The following is a 16,465-nucleotide window of genomic DNA, read 5'->3' as shown; positions in this document are numbered from 1 at the left end:
TCCCCAATAACGATGTATCTTAGCTCTTAAGAGTGCTCTCTACGTGCAAGGTTACGAACGTTCGCCGCAATTCCACGCGCGTTTCCCAAAAATGCACTTAACATGAACGCGCGAGAACGCGCTATACGTGCTACTTAAGAGTCGCTGTCCATTTGAGAAGTGCTGAAATGTAACCTTATATGGAATCGTATTCTGAACGTTTAACCTAATAATTGTCATCTGTTGTGGATTAGCAATCAAGACAAGTCTATATAAAGCACCTACCTAATACAGGCACTGACAAAATGGCTGAACAAAAAAAATCAAGAAAAGATACCTTTCAAAAAGATGAAATTAATGTCACAGGTAATGTGATTTATTGTTCAATGAGGATTCATGAAGTTTCAGTCATTTCTTGTGCAATGTGAAATGTTTTCTATATGAAGTTATGACTCATCCCACTGTACAAAGTCTTTTGCAGATTATGGGGAACTGAATAGCCCAAATTAATAAAACTATACAATGTTTTTTATGTCCATGTGTTTGTTGAACCATGCACACAAGGCCTAAGGCCATATGAAATACTATAATAATTGTTATGAGTTCTTCCAAGTGTTTCTGAAGTAAATGGCTAATGGTTGATGATTATTTTCAGACATAAGCATTTAAGTTTCAATATTATTAATATATAAAGTTAGCGTGACAGATAGCACAAATATACGTACAGTATGTACTTCATCTAGTCAATACATTTCTACAGGTATAGACAAAAAAGACATGTTTTACCAGTACTGTTCTATGTATACATATTTATAAGAAGCACAACTTCTCATCATTATGAACAGAGGATAGATTAAAGGAATATGTAATCTATACAATTTCTAAGCATGCCACACCTTCACTTTCTTCAATGTAGGGGCTAATGTCATTACTGAAATTGATGATAGGCAGTGGGATATGTGAACATTATCACAGCCTGATAATCATCACATGGTTCCTTCAATTAAGCTAGGATTAGTATAGAGTTTACACCTCACTAGACTTTCAGAGGAACTCATGGCTGCACTACAACGTGTTGTTCAATTGAGGGTCAGAGAAAGACAAAGACTTTCTTCACCAGTCCAGCGGTGGTCTTTTGTTTGCTCCACAAAAGTGCTGTGCAGTAATAATAGTAACAGCTATGCTGCACAACACTGCAGTGCAGATGAGAGTGCCCTTACTAAACAGGGAGGAAGATGAAGAGGTGGAGGAGATGGAGGAGGTGGAGGACGAAGATGGCATGGGACCACATCACCAACCAAGAAATGCCCAATACATGGCTGGTTTTCATGCACGTCAGCAAGTCATTGACAGATTTTTTTGAAATCATCCCTATTTTGGCCAGTCTTTGAAGCATATTTTCCACATTACTTATTTTATGATTTTTTTTGTTCATTCATTTAATTTAGAAGTGTATTTCTATTTTTTTCTTCCCTTTTTAATTATTTCATTTATAAATTAATTTAAACAAAACACGATTACAATAAAGTACAATCAAAACCTTATATTATACTCACGTTGCAGTGTAATCTGTTAAATCTAGATAAAAAGTGTAATCTGCCGGTTGTCCTGCAGGAGACCTCATAAATCTGTCTTCTTACGATGCACTTGGGGATTAACGATTACTCCAGAGCACTCGTAGTTCTACGAAGATTTTCAAGTGCTACTTAAGTTACGATGCTTTTGGGAAACAGACCATAATATTAATATCAGTCGTACGATCGTTTTTGCGAACTTCTTAGGCTTACGATGCTTTTGGGAAACGCAGCCCTGATCTGTTCCCACACATGGATGAACATTGTAGTGCCTTTTTTTATTTGACTCAGAAACAGACAAATAGTGAGTAAATACACAAAAAATCATTACAATGTTCATATTTTGATCCATTAGGTACGTTTTCTTTAATGCATTTACCAACGTTGTTAAAATGGTTCAAGCTTATCCTTCTCAAATGACTGTGAAAGCAAATAAACAAGAATTAGGTAAACAATCCCGAAAGAACCCCAAAGCAATCAGATTATATTATTTTAAAAGTGTAATCAAAGAGATTATGTTGCTGACTATAATTTTAGTAATGTAATTTGTAATCTATACCAGATTACAATTGAGAAGTAGTGTACCAACACTGCCAATACAAGCACTTGCTAAGCCTAAGTACTTTAAGTTGTTTGTTAGCAGTTCGGTCCTTTTCAAAATGATTGTTGAGAATGTATTCCTCAGATAGATTTCACTATAATATATTTATTGGAAATCTGATTACACAAACTGAATGATCGCTATCTATAAAAACCTAAAAGGAATTTTCTGGGCTCAATACAGGTTAAACTCAATTGACAGCATTTGTGAAAATATTGATTACCTTATTGGTTAAAAACAGAGGCGGCGGCAGCCGATTTTGCCGGGGCTTCAGCCCCGAATGAAATTTGAAAAGTTGACTAACAAATATGAAACCGGACAATAGCCTATGTAAACCCCGAAATCATAAGTTGCCTTATTTCATTGTGTTTTGGCTTTGCACATACTGCATACAGCCTGTAAAAATAGACATAGGCATAATCTAGCCTATAGAATAAGTTTCTTTGCTGTCGGTAGCCTATGAACGACTCCATTTCTTCCTCTCTGTTGAATATGCAGCAGGTAGCGGAGGAGCTTGCGCAGTCGTTGACATCAACTAACGTTACTTGTGGCGAGTTAACAGCAGTTAGCAGGAAAGACAGCAAAAATGAAGCAAATGAGGCTTCTAAAATTTCCGAAAGAAGTCAGTGGGTAAGAATTCACATTTGTTTTTGTCCTTAAAGTCTAAAGATCATCATCACCCACAATAGGCTAAACCTCAAGACATCCACTACCGACTCATATCACATGTTGTAGCCTCTTGCCTCGTGGTTAGCGCATCCGCCTCTCACGCTGGAGACCGCGATTCGAGTTCCGTTCGGAACATAATTTTCTTGTTTATCAGGTGTTGTTTTCTCTAAGGATAACCAATAAGCCTTAGCATAAAATGTATGTGTGACTTGTTTTGTAATATTAGTTTGTAGTAAATATACACTTTGAGGGTAGCAAAGATGTGCCAGAATCAGGCATGGAAACTGGTAACAATTAATCAGTCACTTTACTTTAGAGAAAGTTAAAAGTGAAACATTGTTTATCCCAAAGATCCTAATGAAAGGATTTTGACAGATGAACATGGAGAATTATATACAGTTTGATGCCATGGTGTGTCAATGAACTTAGACTAAAGTCATTCATGTATTGCTTTAACTTAGGATCTTATACATCATTTTGACTATTTATGTCAAAAAATATAAATTATTTATATTAAGAAATTTTTTTTACTTCACTTTAGTCACTATAATATAACTCTTTTGTGATGAATTTATGTTAATGTACATGAAAATTCAAGAATCATGATAGATCTTAGGGCAATCCCACTGATCTGCTCTTCTTCAATGGTATTGGTCTACAATTTTACATATGTAGCACTTGATGAATTAGTTGTTTAAAGCTGATTTGCAATAAGTTATGTGCTGTATCTGTTCTTTTGCATCACAGATGATTCAGGGAGGAGAGAGGATGTTGAGGATAGTACTAGAGTGGAAGATTTAGGAACTGTAGAAACAGGCCCAGCCAGAGCAAAACTCAAAGAATACCCTCTCACCAGCTTTGGACTACAGGGAAGTGGTTGCTAGTGTGAAAATAAAATGGTCTGGGCTAAGCCCCGGATGTCCTTCAATGCTGGAAACGCCTCTGGTTAAAATCTAGCAAAACTATAGTGGGGCACTTACAATGGAATTAAAGGGGGCCAGTCCGTAAATGTGAAAATACATAGTTCAGAAGTATAGCCACAAGAAGTAAACAATATGCATGTTATCATGATTTTAGTGTGATAAAATCACTTACTAACCTTTTATATGTGAAGTTATTCATACTTTTACAACTTCGCTGCTCTAAAACCCTACAATTACTGTAAAAATTAAGATTTAAACAACTTTACAGCTCAAATAATACACGAGTTTTAACAGAAAAACGAATGTAGGTTATTTTATTAAATTATTAGCTTCACATTTCTGCCTTTAAACTCTCTAAAGGCAGAAATGTGAAGTAGGAACAATACAAAACTATTTTTTGTGGTAATCAACATTACGCCACAAATGCTCTCAGTTGAGCTTAACTTGTATTGAACCCGGAATATTCCTTTAAACAATTATCAAATTGTTCTAGTTGTGCTCAAAATAGCAGGAAGTTCCTCGTGTACTGCTTATCGTCTTCGCTGGGTGGCGATAAAGACTGTTAACCACCCACAAAACTCAAACGAAGAAGAAACGTCACCGGCGTAGAGGCAGAGGTTAATGATTTTTACTTACACAATGACAATCAGGCGATGATATAAGGTGACATGTTTGGTCTGTTTTATAGTTATCATTGCTTATATCTAATTTAAAGGCAGTTAGAGCATTAACATTGAATATTTCAATGCTCACTGCTGTTCTGCCATGTTTGAGAATGTCAGTATATATATTCAACTTCAACTTCAAAATGTTGTCATTATTGTAATGCCGTGCATTTCTAGGCTTTGTAAGCTACGGTTTCATGAAAGACTAACATCCTAACCTCTTCTCTGTCTGATGATTTAAGCAGGTTTTGACAGAGTGAACAGATCGTCATATCCGATCATGAGTATCCCGTGTTTTGTAAAAACAGTGACCAGAAGTTTCACCAGTGGATCAGGGCTGTTCAGACCCACTATATTGTGTTCATGTAAAGACACGGTCACACGGTGAGTCTCTCTCTGGAATCTCGAGTTGTTTCTGGGGACTTTGGACATAGTGGCTGTGTTTCAAAACGTACGGTAGTAGTGACCAAAAATGCTGCTGTTGACACGGAACGTGACTATGACTAATATGCTGTTTAGCTATTTAGCTCACTGGGATTTAAGATACTGTCAGTGTTTAGTTCATCTTTAGCTGTGCCTAATTTCCCTAATTTTTGTTTCAGGAAAATGTCATCCAGGAGACAGACTGACCATCTGAAGAGAACCGCTAGTGTTTACAGACAAATGGTGAGTCTTCATATTATTTAATCATCTTCATACATTTTTGACTCAACTTTGAACTCTTGACCACACACACTACCTCAGTGGGTGAATGGGGTCCTCTTATGAATTGTTGAGCCAACTGGGTGAAAGTTCAGACACTTGCTCTGTGCTGTAGGTCAGGTTATGCATCAATATATTTAGAGGAGAGACTAAATTAAGCTTGAATCATTTTATTTATTGTTTTGTTTTAATAATAGTGTTGTACTTTTATGTTAAAATGACTGCCTATTCTTATTGTATCACAGTATAGTAGGTGCAAGGGGCCTTTTTTCTGGCCACAAAGTGTATCAAGATTGAATATATATTTAAGCAATATCACACGAGCAAGAGTGTGATATGGCCCTACATCAGCACTGCTGTGATTCGGCCGCAGGCAAAGTGCCGTAGGTAATTACAGCAGTGCTGATGTAGGGCCATATAGCATGATTGTGAGTGTGATATTGATTATATACAACAGTTCACTGAACAAGTACATTTAAAAAAAATAGGAAAAACCGAGTATGAAAAACGCATGTGTGCATGGAACTACTTTCTTATGCGACCGATCAGAATCTGCCATTGCTGGTTCAAAACAAATGATGAATCTAAGACTTCGTTAATAATTCAAAAAGTTCATTTCAGAAATAGTATAACGGCTTGTGCTGTTTCTACCAAGTTATTGGATAAACAAGGATAGACTGCTGTGTGTGTGTGTGTGTGTGTGAGAGAGAGAAACCATGAGCGAGAGCTCTGGTGTGCAATCACCTGTTGCCACACCCAATCAGATATGCTGCCACCTTTAACAGTGGAAAAAAGACGCCCAAGTGGGAGTATTCCTCTCTCTTTCTTGTAGCCGGTCCGCAAGAGTCATTCACTATAGAAACAGCGATGTCCTCCGCAATTTTAAACAGTATGCAGCCAATGTGGAAACTCCGATAAAAGGTAATCACTTGAGTTCTGTAATAAATCAGTCTGTTGTGTCTCTCAGCATGAGAGATTTAATCCTGAAGTTGTCCGTTTAAAGCTATTTCCTAGTTTTTGTAATGTATTAGTACGATCACAGAGTGCAGTTCTATATAAACAATGACTAACGGATTCACTTTACGTCATCAATACATATATACATTTTGTCACATTTATATACATGCATCGAATATAGATTGAGCAGCATACATAAAATAAATTAATAACAGAAGATTGTTTTGATAAAAATTCTTAAAAAAAAAATGTGGTGTGGGGTTACAGTGATATCATGTAAATATTGAGACAATAGTTAGAGGGCAAGATTTGTCAACTTGGGCAAATATTTTTCAGACACTTTTTTAAAATAAATTATGACAATGCTTATTCAAAATAATTCACTTCAGAAAAAGGGTTAACCATTTGGCATTTCATAACATCTGTAAACAAATCAATATCCATTGTATCTGAATCAGTCAATGTGAGCCCACTTTTGAACATTTTTCATAACAAATCTATTCACCCCACTTAACTATTGTGTTCATTTGTGCTAACTCCTTTTGTGTTCCTGGTCCACTGAGATTGTTTATAAATCTCTCATAATGCGTATATAATCCCAAGATTTTGATTTAGATCTTTTTGTCAACTTCCTTTTTTAATGATTATGAAAGTATTCAGCCATTAAAAAGAAAAAAAAACGTATTTTAATTAAATCTCATATTTTTATTGATAGTAGGATTAATGGATAACTTAAATCAGGCTACTAGTGGGGGGCACTCCCTGCAGGAAAAAAATAAATAATAATGATGTAATTAATAACCACATGCTTGATATAAAATATGTGTAATTTTAAAGCTTAGTATCTGAACTTTACATTGCATATAGCAAATCCTAACAATTCTTAAATAATGCGTTTTCATTTGTTGACAAATTAGAACTGTTTTGTTCTCATAATTTGCAAATTTGTTATCTCAACAATTATATTCAGAGTTGTTAAAACCATATAAAAGATGAGATAGCCATGTGTTAGATATCATTAGAAAGGTCTCAATTAGTAAAATGCATTTAGCAATTTGGTTTCACACAGAGGCCAAACTTAAGTGAAAAAGGCACTTACAATAATTCAATATATAATGATGAAATAACTATACATAGTTATCTTTAAATATTTAAATATATATATAATATTAAATCTTAATGTATATAAAAAAAAATCATGATTTCACATGCCATGATTTCACATCCCATTTCACAATTTTTACAATTATCTGCAATTTTACCTATTATGCATCAATAAAACCCACCACAAACATATCACAACTTTAGTTTTATTGCAGCATTTGTTAGGACATGCAGTTAACACATATATTCCTACTTCTAAGTTGAAAACAAGTAGGTAAAGTACTTGTATTTAAGTAAGTGCAATTTTCTCTATCTGCCCTCTGACACCAAAACGTACAGTACCTTTTCAGCAAAAAAAGTATGTATACCCTTTCAATAAATAAAAATAACCAAAAGGTAAGTAGTACACTACATATAATATTTTGCTGTGTTTGTAAAATTATTTCCTTCATCTGAGCATGAATCTCCGGATGGTGATCCCTCAGGTGCTGGAACATATTAGATGTCTTCACCGCTTTTGCTGACACTTTTCATCTGCACGTTTTGCATACTGGATACCCGTCTTCAACAACTCCGGTGTCGTTTTTTTAGAGAACCAAAATGCTCCCAAATAGCTGATTTAATTAACTTCTTCGGTGGATACAAATCTGGGCGAGTTTCGCATCTGCTGAAAGTACCTAGACAATCACCTAGTGAACTCCGTTACCATAGTAACAGCCTCACAGACCAGCCAGGCAGAGGGCAGCACACACGTGCGGCACAGGTACTTAGACCCACACTAAAAGACTAATTTTCAGTATTTTTTATTTTCTTTTAAATAGACATGTTTTTTTTTTTTTATCCGGTTTTTAACCGTAGCTTCCAAATTCGTATGGAACCGTGAGCGTTTTAATCCCGGTTAATTGAAGAGTTAATCATTGATAAGACAATATAAAAAGCGGCTTTAGAATGCAATGTATTGTTTATAACCATATTATTGAACATAAGCCAATCATTGGCTTACAGTTCACAGCAATCCATTTCACAAGTGAATTTGTTAATCAGTTTGAGATTTATTATGAGGGCTTGTGTGCGAGGCCAGCATATGTGTTAATTACTTATTCATGCTATGCATACATTAGCTCACTGATCTTGGCAAGCCCCTCCCTCTGCAACTGGACCTTGGACTTTCTCACTAACAGACCACAGTCTGTTAGGATAAGCAACCACAAATTCTCCACTTTGTACACTGATGCACCACAGGGCTGTGTGCTGAGTCCAGTCCTCTACTCCCACCCTCGACTGCATTCCTGAGCATGGCTCCAACTCCATAATCAAGTTTGCTGATGACACCACTGTGGTAGGCCTGATCAGCGACGACAATGAGACGGCCTACAGGGAAGAGGTACAGCACCTGGTAGTGTGGTATGCCCACAACAATCTTGCACTCAACACCCAGAAGAACTGATGGTGGACTACCGGCGGACTAGGAAATGACACACACACACACACACTCCCATCTACATTGATGGGGACGAAGTGGAGCTTGTGACAAGCTTTAAGTTCCTGTGTGTCCATATCTCTGAGGATCTTTTCTGGACCTGCAACACCTCCACTCTGATCAAAAAGGTGCAACGGCACCTTTACTTCCTTAGGAAGTTAAGGAAAGCTCACATGTCCCCCCACATCCTGCTGAACTTTTACCGCTGCACTATTGAAAGTGTCTTAACAAACTGCTCTGCAGTTCTGCAGATAGATACTATTGGGGACACTGCATGAAAATAAAGCATTAGTGCATTTGAGTGTGTGCCTGCTTGTGTGTGTGTGTGTGTGTGAAGGAGATGACAGAGCACGAAGGAGCCTCTCATTCATTCTATGGCAAGCATGTGACTATATTATTTCATTAAATTACATCCTTCTGCTGTTTAATGATCACACTTGGCCATATCAAGACTTTTTTTATTATTATTTTCAAATTGTCTTTGATTTCATCTCAAAACTCTTACATTACATTTAGCTAATGGTAGCATACTGTAATATGGTACTGAAATGAACAACAAGATGATATCGCACCGTTTTAAGTATTTTGGTAGCGCAATATTTCGCAACCCTACAGCATATAGTTACAAATAGGTGTACAAATACAAGTGCCTTTTAGCCAGGGAGGCTTTTAGCTCTGTTGTACCTTTTTTGTTTTCACAGATATTCCTGACTATATGAACAGGGTTTAATTGTTTAGCAGCCAATGAATCAATAAATGTGTGATGGCAACCCATTTGTACACATCATTACTCACCACGTACACTTTATGTATAGAAACATAATCAGAGAGACAGTATGTTGGCATTTTACTGTTTATGCTCAGAGTGGACAATTGTTGATGCTCTGTATTCTTGTGTGTGTATCCAGGAAATTTTCACTGCACGAGTTTGTGGCATTATGAGTGAATCTGATACCGTAAAGAGACTAAGATTGGAGGTGCCCCATCCTGACTTCAGCTTTCGTGCCGGACAGTGGTAAGAACTGTACGTAGGTGAAATATGAATTGTTGAAGTGATAGTTTGCCCAAAAATAAGGATTCATTCAGAGTTTCATTGCATCTTTTTCCATACAATGAAAGTGAATGGTGACTGAGGCTGGCATTCTGCCTGACATCTCCTTTTGTGTTCCAAGGAACAAGAAAAAATGTCATACAGGTTTGGAACAGCATGAAGGCTAGTAAATGATAGCCTAATTAGCCTAATTTTGGGTTAACCATCCCATTAATATGCAGTTTTAATTGACTGGGTGTCACTTGTATTGCTTATTCAGTTGATTTTTTTTATTTTTTATAATGTGCTAATCTGGCCATATATCATCTTAAATAATATTATTAGCTTAAAAAATACTTAGACCACACAGGTTGGAGCAAACATTATTTTTAGAGGTGTGTTCAATTGTCATGTTTTCAATTAGAAGTGACTAATAGTCAAAAAGACATGCAATTTGCAAAAATGCCCAGGAGATGGAGCTTTTCTTACAGCCAAAATTTTGACTGAACCAAATGTTAACGTTCAGTGTAGGGACACACCGATCTGATACTTGGATTTGTATCGGCTCCGATGCTGAAGTTTTTAGGCGGATCGGGTATCGGTCTGACGTGCCTGATCCAAATCCGATACAGTGTGTTAGTCATGTTCGTTACTGTCAAGCTGAAAACATGACATAAAAGAACCATAAAAACACCATTAATGCAGTTCAAATGACTTTTGCATTTTATTCAAAGCCACTTGAAGATGTGCGATAGCTCCATGAATCACAAAAGGCTGTGCTTAATAAGTAAATATGTAGTATGCGCAGCGCCAGCGTGTTAGTGAATGGTGCTGCTCTGTTGACACAAACTCATGCACAGGCTGGTGATGCACTCGCAGCTATTTTTAGCCTTCACAGCAGTGCGTAATATTGGAATGCTACTCAAGAACAGCATCTCAGATGTAGATGTTCACTTATAATATGCATTTAGAACACCGGAGGTGCATTTTACCACAATTTGAATAAGAAGCGAGTTCAACTCCTGTGAAATTGCCTACAAACAGACACATACAGGAATTCCTGGAGAGTTTAGAATGTCAAAATAAAAGCGTGAGGGTTTAAAAAGTGCACGATTTAAATATAATACTGTTGTATTTAAAATTAAGTCAATAATAATAATATTAATAAAAATGTATTATTATTATTATTGTCATCATTAGTATTTGTATACAATTTATAACAATACTTATGTAACTCATTATTAACTAATAATAACTAATAACTAAATTAAAGACAAAAGTCCAGATGCAAGTTGAAACACTTTAAAAAAAAAGTGTTAAAAAAAAGTTTAAAAAAAAAAAAAAAAAAGGCAAAAAATAAAAACACTGGTTTGTTTTCTACTGAAGACTTGAAGACTGGAATTACTGTTAATTTTGCTGCTTCATTATCCAGTATACTAGTTAATAAAGTGTTTCTTAATAAGCTATACATTTATATTGAAATAATATGTAGTTAGTGGTTTGTGCTGCTTACATATTAAAGAGTACACCCAATTAGTTCCACACAATAATGTAAAGATATTCTAAACTGATTATGCAAAAAAAAAAACAACAACACTGGTATTGGCTTGGGATTGGTATTGGCCAATACTGAGATTTCTGATATCGGAATCCGATCGGAACAGAAAAAGTGGTATCGGTGCATCCCTAGTTCAGTGTAAGAACCAGTTTATAGCAAACGGTCAGAATAATGAAAATCAAATCTTATGTTAACCTCTCTTCACACTTTATCTCTCACTTCTGCTCTTGTTCGTGTTTTGCCATATTGCATTTGTGAGATTTGAGGAAAGTCTCAGTGAGGTAAAAAAGTCAGGCGATGATTTATGCAGATGTATGCGCAGAAACTTCTCCAGACCAAATGATGTTGTGTTCCTGCTAAAGAACACGAGGAACTCGAGTCAGAGAGAGCAGAGAGTGTGGGTGTGTGTGCGAGGCCAGCATATGTGTTTATTACTTATTCATGCTACACATACACTAGCGTATGTGTTTTAAAAACTTCATATAATAAACTTGAGGAATGTTGAACATATGGATTTTGTTGTGCTGGGTTGTTACTGTGTAGGATAAATCTCTACTTAATATCTACTATTGAAATGTATATTTGTGGTGTTGTTTTGTTTGTTCTCAGTATGTTGCATCTAAGACATCCCATTAAAGCCACTACTCTTGTTGCAAGGAGTAGTGAATGTATTGTATTTTAATTTTGCCCTTTGTCACAGGGTTGATTTCTTCATCCCAGGAGTGGATACAGTGGGTGGCTTCTCCATTTGCTCCAGCCCTGGCCTGCTGCAGAGAGAGGGAGTGATTGAGCTGGCAGTCAAATACACACATCATCCTCCTGCGCACTGGATTCACACCAGAGTAAGTGAATGAGTTTGAAAGGCATAATGGATTATATAGTGCCATTGAGGTCTACTTGTGGCATTGGAAAACAAGGCAAGTTTGTAAAATAATGATTAGGAACCACACACCTAGAAAACTCCCTTAAACATTATTTAAATTAAGTATGTCTACATGGTTGCATTTGTCATAATGCCTTTATTTTAGGTATCTTTTTGCTGGTTTAAATAAATAAAAAGAATTGAGAATTACTTTTGAGGATGACGAGAAAAAAAATTATATTTCATGGGAAAATGTGCTTAATTGTCATGAAAATAATTTTTTTAAAACTCTTATAGGAATATTCCAGGTTCAATAATAGTTAAGATCAATCCATAGCATTTGTGGCATAATGTTGATTACCACAAAAAATAAATTTGACTGGTCCCTCATTTAGTAAAAACAGGGCAAAAATCACAGATGCAGTAAGGTACTTAACAATAGAAATGAATGGGGCCAATTGACAAACACTTAAATACACTGTTTCCATAGTTTAACCACAACATTATTGGTGTGACCATGATTTTAGTGTGATAAAATCACAGTGCCTATAGAAAGTCATCATCCCCATGTCAAAATCCTTAACATTTGTCTCAATACACTCTGGAAATTTAAATAAATAAAATCTAAACTTTTCCAGCTGTATTTACACATAACATGTAAAAAAAATAGGAACAACTATTAAAAATGTATTAGTAAAATACCTGGTTTTGATAAGTGATCAGCTCCCCAAGAGTACCCATTACAAACTTGCTTAGGTGCACCCAATCACCTTTCAGATCACATATCTGACTAACTGGCCTCCAACTGACATCAACTGAAGTGGTTTTGATTACTTCAGAATAAAACCTGCTGTTCCATGAGGATCCCATTACTAGTAGTGCATGGTAATGAATTCAAGATTCACCATGGTTGGAAAGGTGCTTTTAAAAAGGGCTCTGGGATAAAATTGTGGGAAGGCACAGGCTAGAAGAAGGGTACAAAAGATTTCAAAGGCTTCAACTATCCCTGTAAAGTATTCAATGGAAAGGAGGCAGCGAGAACCGGCTTTTCAATATAAATAATAGGTTTAATGATAAACTTAAAAGACATCACAAACACACACATGACGGACATGTCCGCTAACGATCTATCTCTGAAGATGTGCAGGTGTAAAAACCCATGTAAAATGCACCTTCCACTACAGTCAGCACCCCCAACTTAAATCAGCTTCCCTCGGCCCTGGATGTGATCAAAGTTATTCTAGTTTAAAATGTATAAAAACGGTTGACTATATATATATATTATTTTTAATGGGTTTTGATTTCAGGCTGTTTTTTGTAAAGAAAAAAAGAAAAAAATGTTCCAAAGGGGTATGATGATTTTCTATATGCACTGTTCACTCACTGAGCACTTTATTAGAAGCACCATGGTTCTAATAAAGTGTCTGATGTGGTCTTTTGCTGTTGTAGCCCATCCACCTCAAGGTTCGAGGTGTTGTGCATTATGAGATGCTATTCTGCTCACTACAATTGTTAAGAGGGGTTATCTGAGTTACCGTAGCCTTTCTGTCAGCTCAAACCAGTCTGGACAGCGTTTGACAAAAGCATCACAAGGTTAGGTTGATCGTAGAGACCACTGGTGCCAATCTACTTAGGCTTGCAATGCTTTTGGGAAACGCTGCCCAGGCCGTTCTCTGTTCTCTGACCTCTGTCATCAACAAAGAGTTTCCATCTGCACAACTGCTGCTCACTGGATGTTTTTTGTTTTTGGCACAATTTGGAGTAACCTCTAGAGTCTGTTATGTGTGAAAATCCCAGGAGATCAGCATTTACAGAAATACTCAAACCAGCCCATCTGGCACCAACATTCATGCCATGGTCCAAATCACTGAAATGAAAATTTTCCCCATTCTGATGGTTGAAGTGAACATTAACTGAAGCTCCTGACCTGTATCTGCACAATTTTATGCATTGCACTGCTGCCACACAGTTGACGATTTAGATAATCGCATGAATATGTTGGTGTTACCAGTGTTTACCAGATTACAGTTTTAGCAGTGTCATGTCATCACAAAGTTGTAATATTGGATCTTTACACAGGCTTGGTATGAAATGTATCGCACTGAAATCATATTAACACGCAAGCCTTGTGGCTAAACATTTGAAACTGTGTGTATTTTAATGTTTATCGACTGGCCCCTTTCACATCCATTGTAAGCACCTTTTTTTGAATAATAAATAAGGGACAAATCTTAATTATTTCTTGTGGTAATTGATATAACACAAATGCTGTCAATTGAGATGTCTTTGTGTCCAAAATTACAAAAATTGTCAAATTTTCTTGTTCTAAATCCACAACCTCTCTCGGTTTAGTGCTCTGTGGACTCTGAAGTAGCTGTGAGGGTTGGTGGTAATTTCTTTTTTGACCCTCAACCTTCTGACCCTGTGGTTGACCTGTTACTGGTGGCTGGTGGTGTTGGTATCAACCCTCTGTACTCAATCCTGCTGCATGCAGCTGACTTGCACAGACACTCACATGATCATGGGTACAAGCCAGGGCAAACACATCTCTGCTACAGTGCCAAAAACACTAAGGAGCTGCTCTTCAAGGTAGGTACTGTATATGTACCCTTGAGTTAATGCTGAGGAGAGTTTGAAGTTGTTTATTTTTGTACACTTGATATCTCCTTTTCTATAGAACACCATTATTGACATCTGCCGTGAGCTTCCAGATAAATTGTCCTGCGATTTCCATGTTACTCAGCAGAGCGCTGAGATAGAAGAACAACTTCAGCCTTACACTATCAGTAAGTCAAAAATCAACAGAAAATCTTTACTAACTATGGGGAAAAGTCTTGGTATACAATTTCAGATGTGATGTCAAAGACAAGTTTTTGTTCTTGTGTCTGCCCTACCCAGGTGGAAGGATATCTGAAGAGGTGCTACAGCGTCACGTAGACCCTGAGCGTACACTTTGTTATCTTTGTGGGCCTCCTCCTATGATAGAAAAATTTAATGCAGACCTGCAGAGGTTTGGCCTATCAGAGGACAAAATCCTTTTTGAGAAATGGTGGTAGCCCCATCCCTATATCACCACAAGCTCCGGCCATACCAGAGGCCACAGAGATGGATCTCTGCATCTGTTGCATCATAGAAAAAGACCGTAATGGCAATGGACCAGTAATTCCTTTGAGTTAAAATGCAAAGTACAACAGACAATTTGTCTGTATCGTTCTGTACTTCTCTGGAGTCCATATATCCCTGAATGTGGATGGGTTTTGTAGTATATTTTAACTTATAAACTTGAGAACAACTTCTGTTATACCTCATTTTAAAGGTCTTGACAAAGTGACCATAACCTGTGCATAACGTTCTGCGTTATAGTTCATTTGCTGGTTAACTCCGCATAACAATACTACTTTGAGGGCAAGATGAAGGATTGCACTGGGGTATTTTTTTTTACTACTATTATATATGTTGTTTTCAATTTAATTTTATAATACAGATTTATTCATAAAACAGTTGTAATTCATATTCAGAGGTCATTTAAAACTGGATTTATGAATGAGGATGCTTTAACAAAATCTTACGGGTTAAATACAAGTTAAGCTCAATTGACAGTTGTTTATTTGAAAGAATTAATTTTTAAAGAATAAAAATACAAATTAAGGATACAGTGAGGCACTTACAATGAAAGTAAAAGGGGGTAAATTTTTTTTATGTTTTAAAGGCTGAAATGTGAAGCTAAACGATGATTTTACAAAACCACTTTAATTCTTCTGTTAAAACGTAAAGCATTGGCAACAAAGTTGAAAAATAAACTTTACATAAAAATGCCTATTATCCATTTTTATCACAAAATCATGTTAATGCATAGTTTATATCTTGTGACTATACTTCTGAAACCGTAAGTATTTTAACATTTACAGATTGGCCCCATTCATTCCATTGCAAGTACCTCACTGTAACCCAGATTTTTGCCTTTTGTTTTTACTTTGTGCGACCCCACGTATTTAGTGCATTCAGAAATTATTCAGACCCCTTCATTTTGTTATGTTGCAGCCTTATGCTAAAATGCTTTTAAATTATAATTGTTTTTTATTTCAATCTACATTTAATACCCCATAGTGACAAACTGATTTTTGATTACATTTCAAATTAATTAAAAAGAAACTAAAATATCACGTTGAAGTCAGAAGTTTGCATACACTTAGGCTGAAGTAATTAAAACAATTTTTAACCACTCCCCAGATTTCATATTAGCAAACTATAGTTTTGGCAAGTCGTTTAGGACATCTACTTTGTGCATGACATGAGTCCATTCCAACAATTGTTTACAGACAGATTGTTTCACTTTTAATTGACTATATCACAATTCCAGT

The 16,465-nt window shown here is 36.2% G+C and overlaps 1 protein-coding gene across 3 annotated transcripts; it reads left to right on the top strand.

Annotated features, from left to right (window-relative positions):
• Positions 1-4,330: 4,330 nt before the first annotated feature.
• Positions 4,331-16,213, top strand: LOC127620141 (oxidoreductase NAD-binding domain-containing protein 1-like). 3 transcript variants are annotated; one of them, XM_052093252.1, is made up of 8 exons: positions 4,331-4,409; positions 4,657-4,795; positions 5,014-5,077; positions 9,563-9,669; positions 11,943-12,084; positions 14,457-14,693; positions 14,782-14,890; positions 15,003-16,213. In XM_052093252.1, exons 2-8 carry the CDS (start codon positions 4,692-4,694, stop codon positions 15,158-15,160), a joined length of 921 nt encoding a protein of 306 aa, XP_051949212.1. In that variant the 5' UTR covers positions 4,331-4,409; positions 4,657-4,691; the 3' UTR covers positions 15,161-16,213. The 3 variants fall into 3 exon arrangements, with proteins under 3 accessions (XP_051949212.1, XP_051949213.1, XP_051949211.1); XM_052093253.1 differs by having other exon boundaries at positions 4,351-4,363; positions 4,654-4,795; XM_052093251.1 differs by having other exon boundaries at positions 4,409-4,523.
• The last annotated feature ends 252 nt before the right edge of the window (positions 16,214-16,465 follow it).

This window comes from Xyrauchen texanus, chromosome 26, assembly GCF_025860055.1.
Source record: "Xyrauchen texanus isolate HMW12.3.18 chromosome 26, RBS_HiC_50CHRs, whole genome shotgun sequence".
In the NCBI taxonomy this organism is placed as follows: Eukaryota; Metazoa; Chordata; class Actinopteri; order Cypriniformes; family Catostomidae; genus Xyrauchen; species Xyrauchen texanus.
The sequence above is the reverse complement of the archived record's forward strand: the minus strand, read 5'-3'. Positions and strand labels throughout refer to the sequence as shown.